Here is a 21,497-nt window from a genome sequence, read left to right on the forward strand (position 1 = left end):
TACAGTTAACCTTCTGACCCTCTTCTGCCCACCCAGGAAGAGTTGGGTACAGTCAACAGACCAGTCCTGCCCACACCTGGCCAGCCCAGGCTGGTACTAACCTGCAAGGGTGTAGTTAAGAGGGTTTTTCTTTTTTCTTTTTTTTTTTTTTTCCTTCTTTGCTTCTCAATCTCTTAGACATTGCTTGAAAGGTGTGTGTGCTGGAAGGCAGGGGACAGATGTGGGGACTGAGCTAGGTATGGGATCAGCACCAAGTACTGCCCAGGCCTTCTCCCTAGACACTTTCCACCAAGACCCAGTGGTGCTGGGTTGTCCTGAGCCTCACCACAATACAGAGAAGAGCTGTTGCTTGCCCTCCAGCCCACTAGGTGGCTCGGGGTCTCTGTGGGTGGGAGTCTAGGTGAAGGTGGGAGGGCACCTGGGTCTTTGGATCAGGGCCAATGCCAGCGAGCCCCTTCCTTGTGGCCTTGGCCCACTGGGTTCCTCACTGCAGCCCTTGAAGCTGGGCCTCAGCTGCCTGGACTCCTACCTTGCCTCCCAAAGGATTCTCTCCAGGGCCAGGAGCTAGGGAGAGGCCTCAGCTGTCCTCTGTCCCAGGCTAGACACCCACTGTCTGTCCTGCTTTCGTGTTGCCGTTTGAGCTTGCGCTGAGCCTGCCCAGTCAGACAAGGCTGGATGTTTCCCCACCCGCTGCCTTCTGCTGTCCTGTCTCAGTCCCCATTCTGCCCCTGAAACGTGTGCCCCTGCCAAGGCCGGAGACCCACAGCCCCAAAACAAGAAGTGCCCTTACGACCCCGCCCCTGCCCGGCAGCCTTGGAATAAATTTTGCCATTAGTTTCCAGCCACCTTGGCCAGTTGCCATCTGGAGCAGGGCCTCCTGGGTGGGTTAGGGTGGTCTGAGGTTGGTGGTTCTCTGATGGGGATAGAGGTGACATGAAGATGACATTTGGTTCAAAACTCTAGGGAGGCAGGAAGGATTTCAGGAGTTGGGGTGAATGGATCTCATCTCATTCATGGGATTCCCAATGTACCCAGGAGGCCTGGAAGATTCTGTGGCCTTTTAGAGCCTTCGCCTCGGTTCTACCCTGCCATGCCAGCTCAGCCCCTATCTTGGGTAGAAGGGATCAGTCATTTAATGAGCACCTACTGTGTACTGTCCCTCATCTCACTGTCCTACAGGGTTTATACTTCAGGAGGGATAGGCACCTGCCAAGGGCCTTTTCACAGTCTGGGGATGCAGATCCCAACCTGGGTCCACTGGACTGCAGGCACTGGCCTCTTCCTCTTTCTCCCCATCTGTCACTTGGTGGCAGCAGTGAGCACAGCCGGCATCTGATGACACTTGCGGTGGCCCAGGCGCTGTGCCTGCCATTTTACCTACCCGTTCTGTTGTCCAATATGCTATTCAAAGCCACTTCCGTAGGTGGCAGCCCGAGATTTCAGATGAGGAAACTAAGGCATGGGGGAGCAAAGTGGTTTGCCCTAGTCACAATGGGCACGCTGTCCTGACCCTCCTCGACCAACTTGGTTAGTTCATCTGCAGAGCCACGCTTGGCCTAGCCAGTGCCTCTGTGCAAATTAGAAAAGGGCACTACTTCTAGGGCAAGGTAGTAAGGGCTTTTATGCCAAGATAAAGGGGTCCCTCTCCTTGGTGCCTGTAGAAGTGCAGCAGGCCCCCAGCTCCTGCCCCTGCAATTTGCAGTGTTGGAGGAGGAGACTGTCTTACTCAGATTGTAATCTGATGTGATGATTTGGCTCATGTAACTGAGCCAGATGAGATGAGGAAGTGATTGAGTCTGTTCCTGGGGGGATGGGAGAAGGGACAGGAAGGCTTTATAGCTGTCATTCAAATTGGGTTTTGAAGGATGCCTAGGAGTTCACTGGCTCGAAGGAAGTTGGGGGCAGTCCAGGGAGATGGAATAGCATGAGAGCAAAGGGATGAGGAGGTCAGCAGGTGTGTTTGACTGGAGAGTGAAGAGGGTTTGTGTGAGGGGGAAGAGTACGAAACAGGACAGGGCTGGAAAGGACTCCTTGGTCCCCGCCTTTGCAGTGCCCGCCTAGCCTTTGTGATTGGTTGAAGGGAGACAGGAGCCTTCTGAAAGAGAGGGGAAGGAGTCAGGGGACACCGAAAAACGCAGGCAGTCACGGGCCCCAGGTGCCCTGCCCAATTCAATTCCACTGCCTTGTTGCCCCGCCAGTCCCCACAGCAGCTCTGATTCTGGCTTGGGGAGGGTGGTGTTGGTAGCCTCTGCCTGGCAAGTCCCAGCCCTGGGCCCTCCTTGGCCCTAAGCCTGGTGTTAAGCCCTAACATAACCACCGCTCCTCCACCTTTCTACCCAAGAAGAGGCCCAGACTTGGAGAAGAGTCTTGCCCCTGGTGGCACAGTGGGTGGTGGCAGGGTCTGATTCCACAAAATGACTCCCACCATACCCGAGCAAGCCCCAGCCTCCTCAGGATGGCTGTGGTTGCCAGAGAGCTCTTCTGAGCAGACTGCCACTCACACCACCTGCAGCTGCCCGCTGCACTACATGACCAGAAGACCCCAGATCTGAATCATGGAGCATCCTCCTCTGTACAAGACAGGAGAGGCTGGTCTCAGGGCCGAGGTGAGGACCCGCAGCTGTGGGTGAGAAAAGGCTCCGCCCTGCCAGTGCAGGTGGTAATAAATGTTGACTGCATCCACCCTAGTGACAAGGCTGAGTGCCAAAGCCAAAGTGGAAGCTGTTCTCACTCCCTCACTCTTCCCAGGGCGCCTGGAATCTTCTCCTGCTCCCCAGACCAGGAGGACCCCCAGACAGGGACAGGAAGCATCTCAACAGTACTGTTTATTACCAGACACTGCAGGGCATGTCGGAACCTGGCGACAGGTGGACAGGGACAAATCTCAGGAAGAGGGGACAGTGGGTCATGCTGGGGTTAGCGGGAGCCCCAGGAGGGGTCCACACTCAAGCTGGGAGTAGCTGATCCAGGGCTGCTCTTCTGTCACTTGAGGCTGCCAGCTGTGCCTCTTATCCAGATTGGGGGTCCTGGGAGGGAGTCCCCAGGCCAGGTGAGCTGGGGAGGGGCTTGCAGGAAAGCCCCTGGACACTCTCTAGAAGCCTGGGAGGAAAGCGGCCCAGTGACCCAAAACCGCTAAGATGGGGAGGAGTCTGGGAAGGAAGGCTGGGGGAAGACCTCGGGTGGGAATCCAGGCTTGGGCCACCCTGGGCAGCCTCTTAATGGCCTCTGAGCCTCGATTTCTCACCCTGAGAACACCTGCGTTACCCCGGGCTCCATGGGCTTTCTGGAGGGGCGGGCGGCACCTCGAGGGACGCGCAGCTACAGCCTGCACTCCCCCGCACACTATCTGAGTGGGCTGCTGGCTGGGGTGAGGGGTAGAAGCGGGAGCGTCGGGGGACCAGGCCAAGGTTGGGGTCCGGAGGGTGGGGCCGAGGTGGAAGCCGCTCCGTTGCTACGAGCGGCCTTAGCAACACACATATTCAGCAGAGACAAAGGCGCTGTCACTTGAGCGCAGAGGCGCGCTGCGGCTCTTGTTCCCGCAGATGCGCTGAGCCCGCGGGTGCGGATGGGGGCGGGGCCCGTGGGGCCGAGGCCCCGCCCCTCGGATCGCCCTGCGCCAGCCCTGCTCCCCTTCGACCCGCCTGCAGGGGGCGCTTCCGGCCCGTTTTGCAGCTGGGGAAGCTGAGCCTCCAAGGGACTGAGCACAGCTGGAGAGTCACACAGACCTGGGTTCTCTTGTGCTGGGGCTCACACTCATATGACTATGGCAGGGCCTCAGTTCTCCCATCTGTATGGGTGGGCCTGCCCCCAGCTCTGCCTCTGACTCTAGCTAGGTGCTGCTCCTTTCTGTGCCTCAGTTTGCTCAACGTGCAATGGGAGGAACGCAGCATAGCCTCTTCCCAGGCCACTGGATTAAAATGAGAAGATGTCTGGGGTTTGGTATGGCACTGGGCCCCAGTAAGAGCTCCCAGAAAAAGGCTTCTCACCCCTTGCTGGAAATAGTGTGTACCAGGTGTGGTAGCCCATGCCTGTAATCCCAGGAACCTGGGAGCCTGAGGCAGAAGGATCACAAATTCGAGGCTGGCCTTATCAATTTAGAGAGGCCCTAAACAACTTAGTGAGATTCTGCCTCAAAATAAAAAAGTGCTGAGGATGGGGTGATGTGGCTCAGTGGTTAAGTGCCCCTAGGTTCAATCCCCAGTATTAAAAAAAAAAAAAAAAGTGTGAGGCTGGCCGTGTCCGCCTCAGTTTGTGAGACTGAAGACTTAGAGAGGCTGAGGGAGCTGTAGAGACAGCTTCCCTGGGGCCAGCCTGAGCTCCCTGGACCTGTCCTGGGATGTCCCCAGTCTTGCCAGGCTGTCTGCAGGCATGGAGGGAAGCACTGTCCCTCACTGGGTTTGGAAGGGCCCTCAGAGCAGGAGGCTGGGCAGCAGGACTGGGGACCAGGGAGAGGGGACAGAGGGCAGGCTTCTTGTTCACTGCCCCTGCAGGGAGGACCGGGTCTGGGAAGGTTTCCTCCAACCTCACCCTTAAGTGACCCTCTCCCCAAGAGCTCTGCCTTGTCCCTGCACAGTCCAGTGTCCTAAAGGAAGACTCTCAGACACTATCAGGGAATAGAGTGAGGTCAGGGCCCCTTAAATTGTGGAAGGTGGGTGTGGTTGCTTCTCCAATTACTTCTATCCTGATAAAGGGGGGTGAGGGGGTGTCCAGGCCCAAAGGGGGTAGGGGAACCCCCCAAGGTGGCCATACCTGAAGCCTTGAATGCTGTTAGCTCCACAGCCTGAGGAGAGGGGAACAGGGTGGCCTGGGTTCCTCCTCCCTTCCCCTGGGAAACCCCACCCCCCACCCCCAGAAACCTTGGTGACTCCTCCTCCCTCAACCCCAGTGGCCTTGACCTTCAGTTGTGCCACCCACAGGCTGCAGCTCTCTGCTGCTCCAGAGCCTTTCAGCCCAGCAACTGAGGGACAGGACCCCAGGAGAAGCCCCCACCCCACCGGACCCTACTCCCTGTGGCTTCCCCAACCCTGTCGGCCACACTTGCTGGTCCCCTGGGGCCAGGCCTGTCCCAGCCTCACCGGTCTCTCGGGTTCTGCAATAGAAGAGAAGGCTGTGGGGATTCTGGGGCCGTGGATCCCTAGTAGGGGGAAGAACATGGGATCAGGGTGCTTTCTGAGACTGGAGCAGGAAGCCCTCTCCCTGCTCCCCACACTGGGTGGGGTCCTCATTATCTAACAGTCCAGGAATCCACTCAAAGCTTTACCCAGGTTAGTGAGGAGGACACTGAAGCCTAAGGGGATGCAGGGGGCTTGCTGGGGGTTGGGACTGGACCGTAGACAGGACGTGAGGTCATTTAACCCATGCCCTGCCTCAGGGCCCCAAGCCCATCCACTCACCTGTCTGCAGGAATCCCCCAACACCCCCTGCATGGACACTCAGGTCACCCCAGCTAGTCCCACCCCTCCTCTGGCTGGGCCCCAGGAGTCATGTGTCTGGTGCTGGGGATGGGGCCCTAGGTTAGCTAGGTAGCTAGCTCCACCGCTGAGCCACACCCCAGCCCTTGACAAGCCAGTTTAAAGCCATTTCCTGCCCACGTTTGTTCGAGGACTGTCCAGGGCCTCTGTTTCCTGTCTTTCAAATGGGCTAATAGGATCGCCATGGTCACTGTTCTGCCACAGCACGGGGACCACAAGGTGCTGAGATCTGACCTCTGAGAGCCACGTGTCTTCTTGGTGGAGTCCGGGGCGCCTCCCGGGGACCTGGAGGCTGCTGGCTAGAGGGGCCCGAGCAAGTCCCACAGGAGATGGTGACAGCGCTGGGCCCGGCCTGACCCACAGCGAGCGCCGCTGCCTTCTTCTCGGTCATCCTCTGCAGGGCGCTCCGCACCTGCGGGGACGTGCAGAGGTCAGGCCCCAGACACTTGCGCCCCACATTGGGCCTGTAGGGGAGGGTTCTGAAGGTCCCACTGTGACCCACCTCCCTGCAGCCCTAGGACCCCGACTCACCTCCCCATTGTAGACAGCATAGACCAGGAAGATGTAGGGCCCCTGGGGACAGACCCGAAATCAAACCCTGAGACACCGCCAGCCCCACCCCAGCCTGGCCTCCTGCCTTGTGGTCCCCAGGTCACAGCAGAGACACACACAGACGTCAAGCCCTATCCCCACACCAGGGGGGGCTGTGTTCCAGTCACTGTCCCGAGGGCAGAGGCTGTGCCTAAGACAGAGGCTGGAGGTGGGGTGACAGGAGCAAGACACAGCCAGGAGACTGCACGAGCAAGAGCCTGGACTCAGAGCTGGGCCTGGCCCTGACCAATGGTCCCGCCCCCACAGCGATGGAGAGGGAGGATGCGGCCACTCTGGAGTCAGGAGTGTGCAATGCAGGGTGCCCCTGGGTATGGCCCCCACCGACCCCTAGCAGTGTCCCCTTTCTGTCCTCTCCCTCTCCACTCCTGCCTGGCAGGTGGTGGAGTCCCAAGGCCCAGGGGAGAGGACAAGGGGGCTAGCACCCCCACCCCTCCCTGCCTCAGCCCCCACTAACATGTCAGTTCCTATTCTGGATCTTGGCTGTCTTCCCCAAATTTGAGTTCCAAGGGAACAAGTAGAAGGCCCGCACGGGGCACAGGTGGGTGAGTGACTGGGGCAGGGCACCCTCCCCAGGAGCATGCCTGGGCCCCTCTGTGGTCATGCCTGAGCCCCCCAGTGGTTGAGAAGCCACACTCTGGAATCAGGCCCCAGGGCTGCTCCCGACCTGACAAACCAGGTGTCCCCTCTGGGTTCCTGAGTGTCAGAGCCCCAGTCCAGATGGGCCAGAGCCTAGAGGTACCTGGAAGGAATTGAGGCCCACAGCAACGTAGGCCCAGGCCGGGCTAAGATGCACCAGGATGCCGACCAGCCAAGTTAGGCCCAGGATGGGCAGAAGGACCAGTACCGGTTTCACTGTGGCCCTGTGGGACAGTGGGCAGGGCTGAGGGGGCTGGGGCACTCCCTTCAGGGAGGGTGGCACCTGAGAAGTGCCTGGAGAGGGGTGGGACATGCAGACAGGGACCACAGCACAGGTAGGACTTGGGGGTAGCTAGAACCTTCTGGACTCTGCTGCCCTTTACCAAATACCCAGAGGTGACATGAAGAACAGATGGTGACACTGGAGAGAGAGGGTCCCAGAACCAAACCTGGTTTGAACAAATGGGGGCAGGTACCCAGAAGGAGACCTGGGCAGGGGACAGGTGCACAGAGTCCAAAGGGCTTCCCCTTTCTCTCTCCAGGAAGACCTCGGGCTCTGGGCTTTTTGGGGTCTCCCTGACTTGGCTGCCTGCCCTTGGTGGAGAAAGGGGAGCGGAAGAAGGCAGGGGCCCCTGCCCAGCAGGGAGATGATGGGGTTCTCGACAGGGGGAGGGACCCAGAACCTCACCCTGAACTTCTGGGGGTTATCTGATTCTGGGGTCCCTCACCTTGTCCCTAGAAGGCTATCAGTGCCTTCTGCAGACAGGGAGCCCCAGGGCAGTGGCTGGTGTCCCACTGAGTCACTCTGGATCGATGGCCATCCTCACATGACATGCATGGGTGTGTGTGACACGTAAGCAAGGACACGTGTGCATACCTGCGGGCACTCCTCACACCCACACAGCCACACCCCCAGGGTGCACACACATGCTCACACCATTGGGCCTCGGGTGGCTCTGCTTGTCCCGCCACCTTCCCAAGCTGGGCCTCACCACATCTGTATCTTGACCTGCTGCCGCAGGCCAGGCTGCGGGCTCAGCATGCGGGCACGGCGGCGGGCGCTGGACACGGTGACCATCACCACGCGGAACAGGATGTAGGTGTTGGCCTGGAGACCTGGCGTCAGTGGGAGAAGGGGTCCTCTCATCCCGAACGCGGCCCGCCCTTCACACCCCCCTAGCTCACCATCAGCACGAGGAGCACTGGCCCCGCGAAGGCCCAGATGGTGTCTGCGTGCACATCAAGCCAGCAGTGTCTGGCGGCCACATAGTCATGGGGTCTCAGGGCCAGGGTGATGGCCACGATGACCACGGGCATGCCTAGGGAAACGAGGAGTGGGTCTTCTCTGCAGGGTACAGCTCTTACCCCCAAGCGGCAGCCACAGCCCTGGTAGCAACTGCCTGGGGACCTGGGGAGACTGGGGAGCAGGGCTAGGGGCTGGCACTGTTGGGGTGGCATTGGAGCCATGAGTATTTTGGGAGTGGGGAAGCTGAGATCGGGTTGAAGGCTTAGGTCTGGGAGTTGGTGCAGGTTGTGGATTGGGGGCAGGGCTGGAGGTGGAAGCTGAGGTTGTTGAGGTAGAGGATTAAGAGGAACAGGGGCTCTGGGGTTGTGGCTCAGTAGTAGAGCGCTTGTCTAGCATGAGTGAGGCGCTGGGTTCAATTCTCAGCACCACATAAAGGTCCGTATATATAAAAGAGGAACTGGGGTAGGGTAGAGAACTGAGAAAACTGAGCTCTTATCAGAGATCCTTACTGAGTGGTGCTGGGTGCTGAATGGTGTGGGGAGCTGGGTGCTGAGTGGTACTGGGTGCTGAGTGGTATTGGGTGCTGGGTGGTGGCAGGCACCAGGTGGAGATGGGCCTAGGTGGTACTGGGCATGAGGTGGTGTTGAGTGGCAACAGAGGCTGTGTGGGGGCACAGCTGGGAAGAACAGAGCAAGAGTGGAGAGTGGGGATCTCACCCCAGCCTATGACATAGTAGAGCCTCATCCTGGGACCTAGGCGCATGCTCACGGCTACCACCTTGTTCCATAGCAGCAGCCCCTCCACCAGCATCCAGGAGAATGCCACCAAAAAGAGAAAGTGCATGGCAGCTGTGACAGCCACACATGCCACCTGCGGGAGGGTGGAGTGTCCCCAGTGAGGTCAGCTCTGGCACAGCCCACCCTGGGTCCCATGCTCGTGCCTGGCATTACAACCCAAACAGGGGCCAGTGGGCGAGGGCCCCAGGCAGGCCTTGGGCTCCACCACCCAGGACCTTTCCTCTCTGGGCCAGCTCTTCCCCAGGGGAATGCAGCCAGCTGAAGATGTCAAGGGCGGGGGACAATCCAGAAAGGGCCCCAGTTGCTTTCCTGGGCCCTTGCAAGTCCATCTGCTGTCTGCCCACCTTGTTGTCCTTTGCCCACTCACTGGCCATGAGGAAGCCCTCAGCAGAGGCCAGGGAGAAGGTGAGGTTCTTGTGGACTGTGGTCCTCTCTGACTTGGGGACCCTGGACAGGCAGAGGAGTTGGTAACAAGGACAGCACAACAGTCCCCAAGCGCTCTCAGACCCCATCCTGCCAGGTCCCCTGCGGCTGGGCTCATGGAGCAGAGAAGGCGGCTCTGCCGGGGACCCAGCAGGCCCCAAGGGGAGACCTCCCACAAGGCCACTGGGAAGAGGAATGGACTGAGGCCGTGCAGGCCCATGAGGGTGAGGTGCCAGGAGCTGTCCTCACCCAGCTGCCAGGAAGAGCAAGAAGGTGGTAGCAAGGGCGCAGAGGGACACGCCACAGCCCGCAAACGAGAGGGTCCTCAGAAGTGACTCCTCCTCGGGGCCTCTCTGTGGAGAAGGACAGAAAGGACACTGTTGCCACCGGACCGAGAACAGACTCTCCCAGCACCAGCCTTCAAGGTCTAGGCTTGCACACAGTAGGCCCTTAATAAGTGAGCTTGTGCACACGCTCCTCTCCTGCTGGTTCTCCATCCTGGCCCCATACGCCCAGGTCCGCCAGCGTGGAGAGCGCTGAGCTAGAAGCATCTGACGTGCCCACGGGGAGGGGGGATTCCACAGGAGAGACAACTCGCCATGGGTACCGCGGGATGGTCACTAGGAATGGGCTGTGGCATAAGGAAAATTATGTCATTTTCAGGAAAATGGATGGAACTGGACACCATCATGTCACGTGAAGTAAGTCAGACTCAGACTTACTTGCAGGTTTTCTCTCCTGTGCGGAAGCTAGAGAGGTAAAGAAAGGTGGGGGCGGGTCCCGCGGAAATCTAAGGGACATCAGTAGAGGAAAGGGACCAAGGGGTGAGAGGGGGAGGGAAGGGGGAGAGCTGGAGTGACACTGGCCCTATTATGTTGTTATGTTGGTGTGTATGTTCAAATATGTAGCAACAACCCCCACCAGTATGTGCCCCTGTAATAAAAAAAGAAACAGGGCTGTGGATGGATTGTTTGCGACATGGAGAAATGTCCAAGCTGTGTTTTTATAGGAAAAAAAAAATGTGTTTGATGATGTCTTTCTAGGGTATTCCCAAAACTCCAAGTGACCCGGCCTCCCAGAGGCTCCAGCCCTGTCCAACTTGACCTCCTAGCAAGTGACCCTGGAGTCCTTTCCAGCTCCATGGAGCCCAGCCTCTCGGTCTCCTGGAGTTTGGTCTCCCCAACCTGTCCCGCTGGCATTCAGGGACTTGGGCCTCTCTTGGTGGAGGCTCCTCTTACTTCCGCCTCACCAAGGCCCCTGGCTTTGCCCTCTGGCTCTGCATCTCCAGCAGAGACACTCGACTGAACACCAGACCCAAACCCCTTCGAACCCACAGGCCACTCCCATCCATTACCCACCTGTTCCCTCTCAGGGCCAAGCCCCCCCATTCCCAGTGGTCCAGACTTTTTTTGTTTTTTGGTACTGGGGATTGAACTCAGGGGCACTCCACCACAGAGCCACATCCCAGACCTTATTTTATATTTTATTTAGAGACGGGTCTCACTGAGTTGCTTAGTGCCTCACTGTTGCTGAGGCTGGCTTTGAACTTGCGATCCCACTGCCTCAGCCTCCTGAGCCTCTGGGATTCCAGGTGTGCGCCACTGGGCCCGGGCCAGACTTTGGTCTTTGACCTGCCTTCCTCCCTCTGTCCAGTGGGGGTCCCCTCCTCCCTGTGCTTGGGACCTCTCCCCCTGCCCTTCTGCATCATTCCTGTTCATCCTTTAAGACCCCTGCCGCCCCTCCCCCCTGCACTCACCTGGATGTCGTACACCTGCAACAGGACAGCGAAGCTGGTGCTGTGGTTGCAGAAGCAGGCAGTGGAGTCCTGGTACAGGGAGAGCACGGAGCAGCCTGCGGTGGCCCAGGAACCCCCTGTGTGTGGGCTTGGGGGTGGGGAGGGAACAGAGGGCTGTTGAGACCCAGTGGACATGGGGGGCCTCAGGGAGCAGGCAGGGGAGAGCCTCCCAGAGCCTGGGGTCCATTGCTGCCCTGCCCTTAGCTGGCTGTGTGACTGTGACCTACCACTGCCCCCCCACCCCCGGGCCTTAACCGAAGGTGCTTAACCGTCTCAGGGATGGTAGGGGACAGGCTGAGACCAGGGATCACCCTAATGACCAAGCAGGTGTCACTGCTTCCACTCCCTCAGGTAAAGGTCCAGCAGGGGAGTTGATGCTAATCCCTGCAGCCTCCTCTCTTCTCAGTGACCTTGGGCCTGGCCCCCAAGTCTGACACCCATTTAACAGACAAGTCTCCTCGGCACCTCACAGGGTGAGTGTGGCCTCCCTCCCACACCTCCCACGACGGGGAGCTCACTACCCACTGGGAAACGCATTCTCCTGCCCCAGCTTGCCCTGGAGCTGGGTGGGGCCTGGAATCTCCCCACAAGGCAGTTTTTGGAGGCCCCGATTATACTTGGGTCCTGCCTCATTTGCAAGCAGAGTAGATGTCTTTTCCTTTCTCTCTCTCTTTTTTTTAAGACTGTATTTTAAAAATGTGGAAGTGGACACTCACCTGATGCTGAAGTTCCAGAAAGCACAGACGGGCTCCACCAGCTTCTGAGGGAAGGCCTGGACGGGACACAGGGATGGGCCGTGCATGAACCCGTGTGGGGCACAGGGCCCAAGTGTGTCAGGAGGGCGAGGCCAGAAGGATGGAGCGGGACAGCAGATGCTGAGGACTCTGTGTTTTGGGGACCAAGGGCTGTCCAGTGTGGAGAGGAACACTGGTGCAGGGCAGAAGGGAAGGCACGGCGGCCATCCTGGGGAGCAGGTCACACGGGTGACTCCTCTCTCCCAGGGTGCTCCGTGACTGTCAGATCAAGGGGTCTCTATTTATTGATGCAGAAAGACCTCCATGATTTGTTGTTCAGTTAAGAAAAAGTTGCAGAACATGATGCAGCTCGGTGTCATGAGGCCACCTTGGGACAGAATTAAGCTGTGCGTCCTGTGAAAACACACAGCCGATCTAACGGTGGTCAGATCTCGAACGCATTATAATGAACATGTTAGCTCTTGTGAAATTGAACAAGGACAACAATATAGTTATTTTTTTTTCTTTCTTTTTTGGCACTACTGGGGGTTGAACTCAAGGGTTTAACCCTTTTATTTTTTGAGACAGAGTCTTGTTAAGTTGCTGAGACTAGCCTTAAATTTGTGATCCTCCTGCCTCAGCCTCCCAAGTAGCCGGGATTCAGGCATGTGCCACCAGGCCTGGCAACAATATAGATTTTATAAGATGTCAATAAGCAGTAAAAAGCGATCAGGCAGCCTCTGGTATTAACCCTAGTCCAAGCAGTAAGGGCAGTCTGCTTGGGACTTGGGCTGTTTGTCCTGACTGGGAAAGGTAACAGCAATGTCACCTCACTTGGTGTTTTGCCAAGCACTTTCATGTCCTTTATTGTATTTGATTGTCACAGCAACCTAGGAGATAGGATAAGAATATGTCATTTCAGATGAGGAAACCAAGGCTCAGAGAGGGGGCTTGGTTTGCTCCAGATCATTCGGCATGGAGCTGAGACTGGGCCTCGGCTTGATCAATGGCCCTTTTCCCTCTTTGTGATGAAGGCTCCAGAGAACTTACTGTTTCCTGGGTTGACTTGACTAAAGTCTCGTCCTGTGTATCCATTCATAGTATTTTTCCCTGGACCAAGAACACAAATCAAGCCACCCTATACTTTCAAAAATGGGTTCTTATTGTATGACTGGTGGCATTTTCAAAAGGGGTGCAAACTGAAATATAAATGTAGCTGTGCACTCAAAAGTCACAAGACTTGGGCTGGGGTTGTGGCTCAGCCGTAGAGCACTCGCCTCGCACGTGCGAGACCCTGGGTTTGATCCTCAGCACCACATACAAAAATAAACAAGTGAAATAAAGGTGTTGTGTCCAACTACAACTAAAAAATAAATATTAAAAAAAAGGACAAGACTATCTGTGTCTCATGCCCCCACACCAGGAAGCAGTCACCAGAATCAAACTGACTATGAGAGAAGATGTGTGCAGGGTGGGGCAGGGCTCCTGGGCTTAGGGGAGGATCATGCTCACTCTGGACCATTCCCTGCAGAAGAGAGTGCTTGTGGGTTCTGAACCCACAACAGCCCAGGCCTCCCCATTCGAGGATTGAGCAGCAAGTGACAGGTCGGTGAAGTGCCACCTGTGACTGAGACAATGCAGAAAACAGCTGCAGAGAATGACAAACCAACCCACAACCACTGGCTGGCTCCGTTGAGAGAGCAAGGTCCTTGGTTTTGCAAAAGGAAAAAAATATTCATAGTGGACCTTTTCACTAAGATGGCGCCTGAGGTGGAGAAGGGCGCTCCTCCCCCTCGAAGGCAAAGACAGTCACACTCTGAAGGCCAAGAAGGCAGTGCCGCAAGGTATCCCCGGGCACAAAAGAAGAGGTGCACATCTTTTGGCAGCCAGAGACGCTGCCGCTCTGGCGAGAGCTGACATCCTCAGAAGAGCGCTCGCCAGAGGACCCAGCTTGACCACCATGCAGCCTCAAGCTGCCCTGACCACGGAGCCTTCTGCGAGGACGAGAGAAGACCACAGACACTGTGCGCACTGTGAATGTCAAGGCCAGCGAGCGCCAGATGGAGGTGAGGCTCTGTGACAAGGATGTGGCCAAGGTCAACATCCTGGTCAGGCCGGCCTGATAAGGTGTGTGTTCGACCAGCTCCTGATGATGACATGCTCTGGATGTCACCAACAAAATGGGGTCATCTAAACTGAGTCCAGCTGGCTGATTCTACATATATATTTTTTCACCTTTAAAAAGTAATTGTGTTGTGGGCTGGGGCTGGGGCTCAGTGGCAGAGCGCTTGCCTAGCATGTGTGAGGCACTGGGTTTGATCCTCAGCACCACATACAAATAAATAAAATAAAGGTCCATTGACAACTAAAAAAAAAATTAAAATAATAATAATAATTGTGTTGTATGCCCAGATAAAGATTAAAGGTAAATACACCAAAATGTTCATATTGGTTATATCTGAGTAATAGTGTTTAGTTAATAGTGTTTAGTCTTCTTTATCCTTTTCTACATTTCCCAAACTTGCCACAATGAGGATATTTTATTTTTAAGTCATATTAATAAAATACATAAATATAATCTCAAAAGTTAGTCCTTTGAAAATGGTTAGCAGGTATAGGAGGATAGTTGGGTAGGAGTATAGGTGGATAGGCATACTAGAAAATCTAATGTTTTATGTAGCATAGTAAGGTAACTATGATTGACAACAATCATGTTATAATAATCTACAGAACACATTATTCATTAACATAAACTCAAAAATCATTAACAAAATATTAGAAATTTAATCCAACAATTATTCAGAGGATAATACACCATAACCAGGGGGAGTTGATCCCAGGAATCCAAGATAGGCTTAACATTTGAAAATCAACTGATGAAATTTACTGTGTTAACATAATAAAAGAGAAAACCATAGGATCATGTCAAAGTGGGAAAAGCATTTGGCAAAATTCAGAACCATTCCTGATAAAAATTCTCAGCGAGCCAGAAAAGCAGAGAAATTAGTCCAATAAAGGGCATCTATAAAACCTCATAGCTAACATTACACTTACATGGTGAAAGACTGGATGCTATGCCTCTATGATGGGGAACAAGATAAGGATCCTGACCTCACTACTGTTATTAACACTGAACTAGAAGTTCTTGCCATTGCAATAGGACAAGAAAAGGAAAAATGACATAGATTGGAAAGGGGAAAACAAAACTATCTTTGCAGACAACAAGATCAATATAAAAAATTCCAAGGACTCTAGAAGATAGCTACCAGAAAGGCAAAGTGAATTCAGAAGGTTTCAGGGTACAATGTCATTGTGCCAATTGTATTCCTATATAAAGCAATTGTGTTCTATATACTATCGATAAAGGATTTAAAATTAAATTTTAGGGCTGGGGCTATAGCTCAGTGGCAGAGCACTTGCCTAGCATGCATGAGGCACTGGGTTTGATCCTCAGCACCATTGGGCAACTTAGCAAGATCTTGTCTCAAATAAAATAAAGGCATTCTTTCCATCTACAACTACAAAAAAAATGAAACTTTTAAAATTAAATTTTAATTTTAAAATTAATTTACAATTAAATTAAAATTAAATCAAGGAGGTGTAGCTTAGTAGTATAGCACCTGCCTAGCATATGCAAGGCTCCAGGCTTGATCCCAGCACTGAACAATGGACAAATGAATGAATGAATAAATAAAATAAAAATAAGAAAACAATTCACATGTAAAAATATGAAATACTTTGGGATATATTTAATAAGATATCTTCAAGAGCTGCATACTAGAAACTGTATATCAATGCTGAGGGAAATTTAACCTAAATAAATAGAGGGTTAAGCCCTGATCATGAATCAGAAGACTCATTACTAAGATGCCAGTTCTCTCAACTCAATAATATGGATTCAATGAAATCTCAGTCAAAAATCCCAAAAGATTTTTTCCATCAATAATGACAAACCAATTCTAATATTTTTTTGAAAGTGCAAACATCCTAGAATAGCCAAAGCAAATTTGAAAAAAAATAAAAAGTTGAAGGGCTTCTATTACCTGACTATAATTTATTCCACAGACGCATTAATCAGGACAGTATGGGATTAGTGCAGGGATAGACGTATGGTCAATGGAACAAAATAAGGAGCCCAGAAATAATCTACACATATCTGGACAATCTATTTTCAACAAAGATGTCAAGACAATCAATAGGGGATAGAATCTTTTCAACAAATAGTATTGGAACTGGATGTCCATAAGGGAGACAAACTTTGATCCTTAACTTGCTTAATAAACAGAAATTAACTGAAATAAAAGACCTGCATATAGAAGATACAATGATAAACTTCTTTAAAAATATCTTTATGACGTGAGGATTAGCAATGCTTTCTTAGAATACAAAAGCATGAAGCTGGGTGTGGTGGCACACTCCTATAATGCCAGTAGCTCTCGAGGCTGAGGCAGGAGGATCACAAGTTCAAAGCCAGCCTCAGCAAAAGCAAGGCACTAAGCAGCTCAGTGAGACTCTGTCTCTAAATAAAATACAAAATAGGGTTGGGGATGTGGCTCAGTAGTCAAGTGACTCTGAGTTCAATCCCTAGTACCAAAAAAAGGGGGGGGGACAAGCTGTATACTAGGAGAAATATTCACAAAACACATATCTGAAAAAGGATTTATATTCAGAATATATAAAGAAATCTTATAATTTGATAACAGAACAAAAGATTTGAACATACATTTAACAAAAGATATATGAATGCTCAACATGTCTATGAAAAGATGCTCAAAATCTTTGGTCTTCAAGGAATTGCAATTTTAAAACATAATGAGGTATCAATATATAACCAGGAAGAAGGCTGACAGGTTGGGTGCAGTAATCCTATCGACTCAGGAAGCTGAGGCAGGAGGATTGCAAGTTTGAGGCCAGACTGGGCAACTTAGTAAGATCTTGTCTCAAAATAAAAAGCAAAAAGGGTTGGGGGTATGACTCAACGGTAAAGCACCCCTGGGTTCAACCCCCAGTACCACAGAAAGAAGAAAGGAAGAAGGGGGAAAAAAAGATGTTGGCCAAGATGTGGAACAAATGGAACTTTCATGTTGCTGATGGGAACATCAATGGCACGAACACTGGGGACAACAGGTTGACGGTCTCTTAGCAGGTTAAGATGTGTTTATCATGCAACCCAGCAAGTTGGCTTTCTGGAATGTACCCAATAGAAAGAAATCTCATGTTCACAAAAAAGACCTGTATGTGAGTCCTTACAGCAGATTCACGGACAAGAGCTCAAATGGAAAAACAAATGCTAATATGCCAATGTGGTGGAATACTACTTAGCAGTAAAAAGGAACAAACCACGGATATGTGCAAAACATGGGTGCTTCTCAAAACACCCGTGAGCAAGAGAAGCCAGACCTCAATGCATACAGTGATTGCATTGTATGAAGCTCTAGCAAAGGCAGGCATGATCCATGGTCATAGAAAGCAGAGCAGTGACATCCTGGTATGGACAACTGACTGGCACAAGAGAGGCCCAAAGAAGCCTTTTGGGAAATTGGAAGTGTTGTGTACCTTGACTGGGGTAGTGGTACAGGGGAACACACAGAGATCAAGGCTTGTCAGATTGCATGCTCTATACCCTCCAGCCTCTGTATCCTCAGGTTCAACTGTGTATGGAAAATATTTTTTAATTGCATCTGTACTGAACATGACTTTTTTCTTGTCATTATTCCCTAAACTATACACTATAATAACAACCATTTATGTAGCAGTGACATTGTATTAGGTATTACAAATATCTAGAAGTGATTTAAAGTGTATGAAGGGATTTATGTAGGTTATTGCAACTATTATTTCAGCTTGAGATTCCTTGGATTAAAAAAAATTTTTTTTTTAGTTGTAGATGGCACAATACCTTTGCTTTATTTTTGTTTATTTTTAATGTGGTGCTGAGGATCAAAACCAGGGCCTCCCACGTGCCAGGCAAGCACTTTACCACTGAGCCACAACCCCAGCCCCCATTCTTGGATTTTGATACATCATCGAGGGGGTCATAGAACCAGTTCCTCATGGATGCTAAGGGATGACGGACACTTTAATCAAACTGATTGCTCAAAAGTCTTGGGAGGATATGCAAAAACAGTAAACTGTGGAATGTGTGCGTCCAGAATTACTGGTTGTAAGCAAGGGAGATGAAAGCTTTCTCTGAAATATTCTGATATTTCAAAAGGGAGAAGTAGATGTCTGGAAATTACATGTGATAAAATCAAAAGACAAGTTTTGGAGATCTTTATGCCACGTCGGCCAACCAGTCCTGTGGGCAGCTCCCTGGGGCTTTCTAAGCGGTGCACTACAGATTGACATAGGAGGTGGCTTGTTCTCTGTGGTGCTGGGGGTGGAACCCAGGGCCTCCTGCCTGGCAAGCAAGCACCCTACCACTGAGCTGCACCCCCAGAGGGGTCTGTTTTCATTCCCACGATGCACACTGCAGGGAAGACCCTGAACGTCACCCGTGCACACGCTTCAGTGGCTGACCAGCATGATTTGGTTCTTCAAGTTACACAGCTCTGGAATGAACCCCACCTGCCATTTAAGGCTGAGGCCAATCACATGGCCTCTCCCGAGGGCCACAGGAAGCAGCTGGAGGGTGAAATGAACGCTGCTTATCGGAGGCGGCCGGCAGGTAGAGAGCTCACCATCCTTGGCTTCCCTTCCCATTCCCTTGAGGACGGCGGGGACCGTTCCGGGGGAATGTTGTTTCTTGGGTGTGTCTAGACCTTGGTCGTCCAGTGAACAATATTGGGGGGTTGGGTGGAGAACTGGAGCAAGCATGCCTGGGGGCTTTTCCCCAGAAGGACTACCTGGGCCTGGTGCTGCAGGTGAAAGGTCACGGCCGTGCTGACCTCCCCGACAGCGTCCCACACCTCGGAGGAGAGGATGGCTGACCCCACCTGTGTGCTCAGGAACCTGTGGGAGAAAGGGAGCCTTTAGGGGTGGTGGTAGCAGGGAGAGGTCATACCCAGATGTGTGTCCAAACATCTGGGAAAGCCCTGTGCTGGGTCTTGGGGTGTTGGGTTCCAGTCTTCCCTGGGGACTCGCTGGTGAGCCCTGTTCCTTCTGTGTCTCAACACAGAAGACAGGACCTCAGATATGGGGTGAGCCATGTTGTACCAGTGTTCCCTCGGCAGGCCCAGAGGGTGGGGATAGGAAAGGGACCCTGGCCTGCCAAGATCTGCCCACCAGAAGGGGACTCTGGGTGGGATGGAGGACTGGTCTCCCCTGTGAAGAGAACACAGCCCTCTGGCAGCCTGCTGGGTGGGGCCCACTCACCTCTGCATCCTGTCGGCCTCCTCTGAGCTGTCAGAGGCCTGGGGTTTCAGGGCAGGCACCCCCAGGGTGTACTGGAAGACACTGGAGGTGAACCAGCTGTGGATCACGGTGACTCCAGAGAGGCCTGGCTGAGTGGGAAGGGGACCCAAGCCCCCGCCTGGTGACTGAGCAAGCACCGGCTGGCTCTGAGTGTAGTGCTCTCCCCACTTTACAGATAGGGAAACTGAGGCTCAAAGGGGTTAAATGACTTCCCTAAGATCACTTAGCTAACAAGTGACAGAGAATAGCCATAGCCATGCACCTAGCCTTGCAGCTCCAAATCCCTTTGTCCCTTGCCCTAATCTTTGCCCCTTTGTGGGACTAAGGGTGGGGGGCTTCCTTTACCATCCACCTCTGAGAAAAAATGTGTAGGGTCAGTGGAGGAGATTCATTTGACACTATGATGTGGTAGATGCTTTCACCGTCATAACAACCCACCAGGCAAGGACCACAGGTGTGGGGTGAGCCATGTTGCACCAGCCCCCACCCCACCCCCCGCCTCCTCCTCCTCCTCCTTTTTGGTACAGGGGATTGAACCCAGGGGTGCTTTACCACTGAGCTACATCCCCAGCCCTTTTTATTTTATATTTTGAGACAAAGTCTCACTGAGTTTCCCAGGCAGGCCTCCTGAGTCGCTGGGACTACAGGCATTGCGCCACCCCACCCAGCTAATAGGGTCACCACAGATAAGGTAACTCATTCGAAGTAGCATGGCTGACGATATCAGAACTGAGGTCTGGGGGACCCCCGCAGGACCCAGCCACCGCCCTTCTCACCCACCTTTCCCGAGGAGCCGCCTCACTTCACCTGCGGGAATGTGGATGTGGCCGGGCCCCTCTGGATGCCCACCAGGCATTGTGAATATGTAGCCCCCAGCGCTGGCCTCCCTCAGGTGTAGGCTCCGCACCTCCAGGCCTAGGATCAAATGGGGCTGGTGGCTGTCCCCATTGGAATGAGGTCTTTCTGACAAGCTGCCCTGCCACCATTCCATCTCAGAGAGGCTCGGCCATTTTTCCCAGGTAAATCGGATTTCTCCAAGTCCCTGAGAGAGGGTTGCTGAGAAGGGGGAGTTCCCTGGGAGACGGGACCTGAATACCAGTGAGCACCACAAGACACTGGGTACCTGAGGGACAAGTTGGTGCCTGAAGGTCCACTCTAGGTGTGCCCCCACTCAATTGACACTCAGACTGTGGACCTGGGCCTGAGGCAGAGATGGCTCAGAAACAGCCCTGACACTCAGGGGGTATCAGGCAGAGGGGACAATCTTATAATAACCACAAATGCAAGGAGAGACACGTTCAAGATGCTGGGGTAACTGAGGAGGGAGGAACCATCAAGAGGAACTCAAACTAGGAAAGGCTTCCTAGAGCACTTGATGCTCAAGCTGGGTTCTGAAGAACGCATAGGCGTTTTCTGGGAGAAAAGGCATTTTGGATGGAGGCTGCAGCTCGGGCCAAGGCAGGAAAACAGAACGCAGTGTCTGTCAGGGAGGAGAGCTCCCAGGGAGCAGGCAGAGGAGGGTCCTCTAAGCCCAGTGGGAGGGTGGGCAGCAGGCTCACCTGCATGATGGTGCTGGATGGACATTCGGGGCTGCTCAGAGGTCAGCACGGTACTCAGCAGGGGTGCCAGGCGCTGCATGCTCGCCACCAGGGCCATAGGTCCACCGACCACCTGGCAGGAAGCCACAACTCAATTCCTTCTCACATCCCACACCCTCTGCCACCAGCCCTGACCTGGGGTTACCAGGCTCAATGTTCTGAGAGACGGCCCTGCTCTTCTCAGAGAAGGGAGAGAGCAGGAGAGGGAGGCGGGCAAGTCACGTGTTCACCGGAAACTCCTCTTCACTGTCTGAGAAAGGCAGGAGTGAGGACCCCCATTTTCCAGCCTCCGTCTCTTCTCCATCTACCTCAGTGCCTCCAACCCCTAATCAAGGTGGGCTTGAATGCTTCCCCAAATGGGGGGCTCATTATAGGTCCAGGTGACTCATTCTATGGAGCCAGCCTCCTGTGTCATGCCATTTCCACCCTAACCCCACACCCTGGTCCTAATTCCATCCTCTGAGGCCACAGGGGGACCATATGTGCTCCTTTAGCCCCAGAGATTGGCAGGCAATGTCCATGAGCTCTGGCTTCCTCCCTTCTCTGGGTCAATCACTCCTAGGCCTGTGGCCATTTTTGCCAGGATGAGGTATCCATCCGCCTCTCCAACCAGATGGTATCTTTCCTGTTCTCCAGAGTGTTTGCTGTTTCGGCAGACAAGATGGTCGGACCACGCAGCACAGAGGACCTGCCACTTGTGGCGGTAAGCAGATTCTTGGATATGGGGAAGGCCCTTATTGACTAGTGGCTCTTAATGATTTTAAAATACAGACACTGTCGTTCAAGTGGAAGCTCAGCTTATAAAGTAGATGAAAAAGAGGAGCTTCTCCCA

At 53.3% G+C, this 21,497-nt stretch overlaps 1 protein-coding gene across 1 annotated transcript in view; it reads right to left on the bottom strand.

The window, feature by feature from the left end:
• Window positions 1-4,676: 4,676 nt before the first annotated feature.
• Window positions 4,677-21,497, bottom strand: part of ADGRD2 (adhesion G protein-coupled receptor D2) — a gene marked incomplete at both ends in the record, with an annotated part of 30,649 nt that continues 13,828 nt past the window's right edge. Inside the window, 17 exons of the mRNA XM_081269630.1 lie at window positions 4,677-4,681; window positions 4,750-4,780; window positions 5,076-5,134; window positions 5,706-5,883; window positions 6,003-6,044; window positions 6,823-6,943; window positions 7,712-7,827; window positions 7,905-8,038; window positions 8,682-8,835; window positions 9,107-9,209; window positions 9,435-9,538; window positions 10,942-11,068; window positions 11,697-11,752; window positions 18,560-18,665; window positions 19,029-19,152; window positions 19,848-20,030; window positions 20,627-20,738. Of these exons, the coding sequence (XP_081125756.1) occupies window positions 4,677-4,681; window positions 4,750-4,780; window positions 5,076-5,134; window positions 5,706-5,883; window positions 6,003-6,044; window positions 6,823-6,943; window positions 7,712-7,827; window positions 7,905-8,038; window positions 8,682-8,835; window positions 9,107-9,209; window positions 9,435-9,538; window positions 10,942-11,068; window positions 11,697-11,752; window positions 18,560-18,665; window positions 19,029-19,152; window positions 19,848-20,030; window positions 20,627-20,738 (1,755 nt within the window). The remainder of the gene's footprint in view (window positions 4,682-4,749; window positions 4,781-5,075; window positions 5,135-5,705; window positions 5,884-6,002; window positions 6,045-6,822; window positions 6,944-7,711; window positions 7,828-7,904; window positions 8,039-8,681; window positions 8,836-9,106; window positions 9,210-9,434; window positions 9,539-10,941; window positions 11,069-11,696; window positions 11,753-18,559; window positions 18,666-19,028; window positions 19,153-19,847; window positions 20,031-20,626; window positions 20,739-21,497) is intronic.

This window comes from Spermophilus citellus (assembly GCF_964194105.1).
Source record: "Spermophilus citellus genome assembly, chromosome: 2".
Lineage (NCBI taxonomy): Eukaryota > Metazoa > Chordata > Mammalia > Rodentia > Sciuridae > Spermophilus > Spermophilus citellus.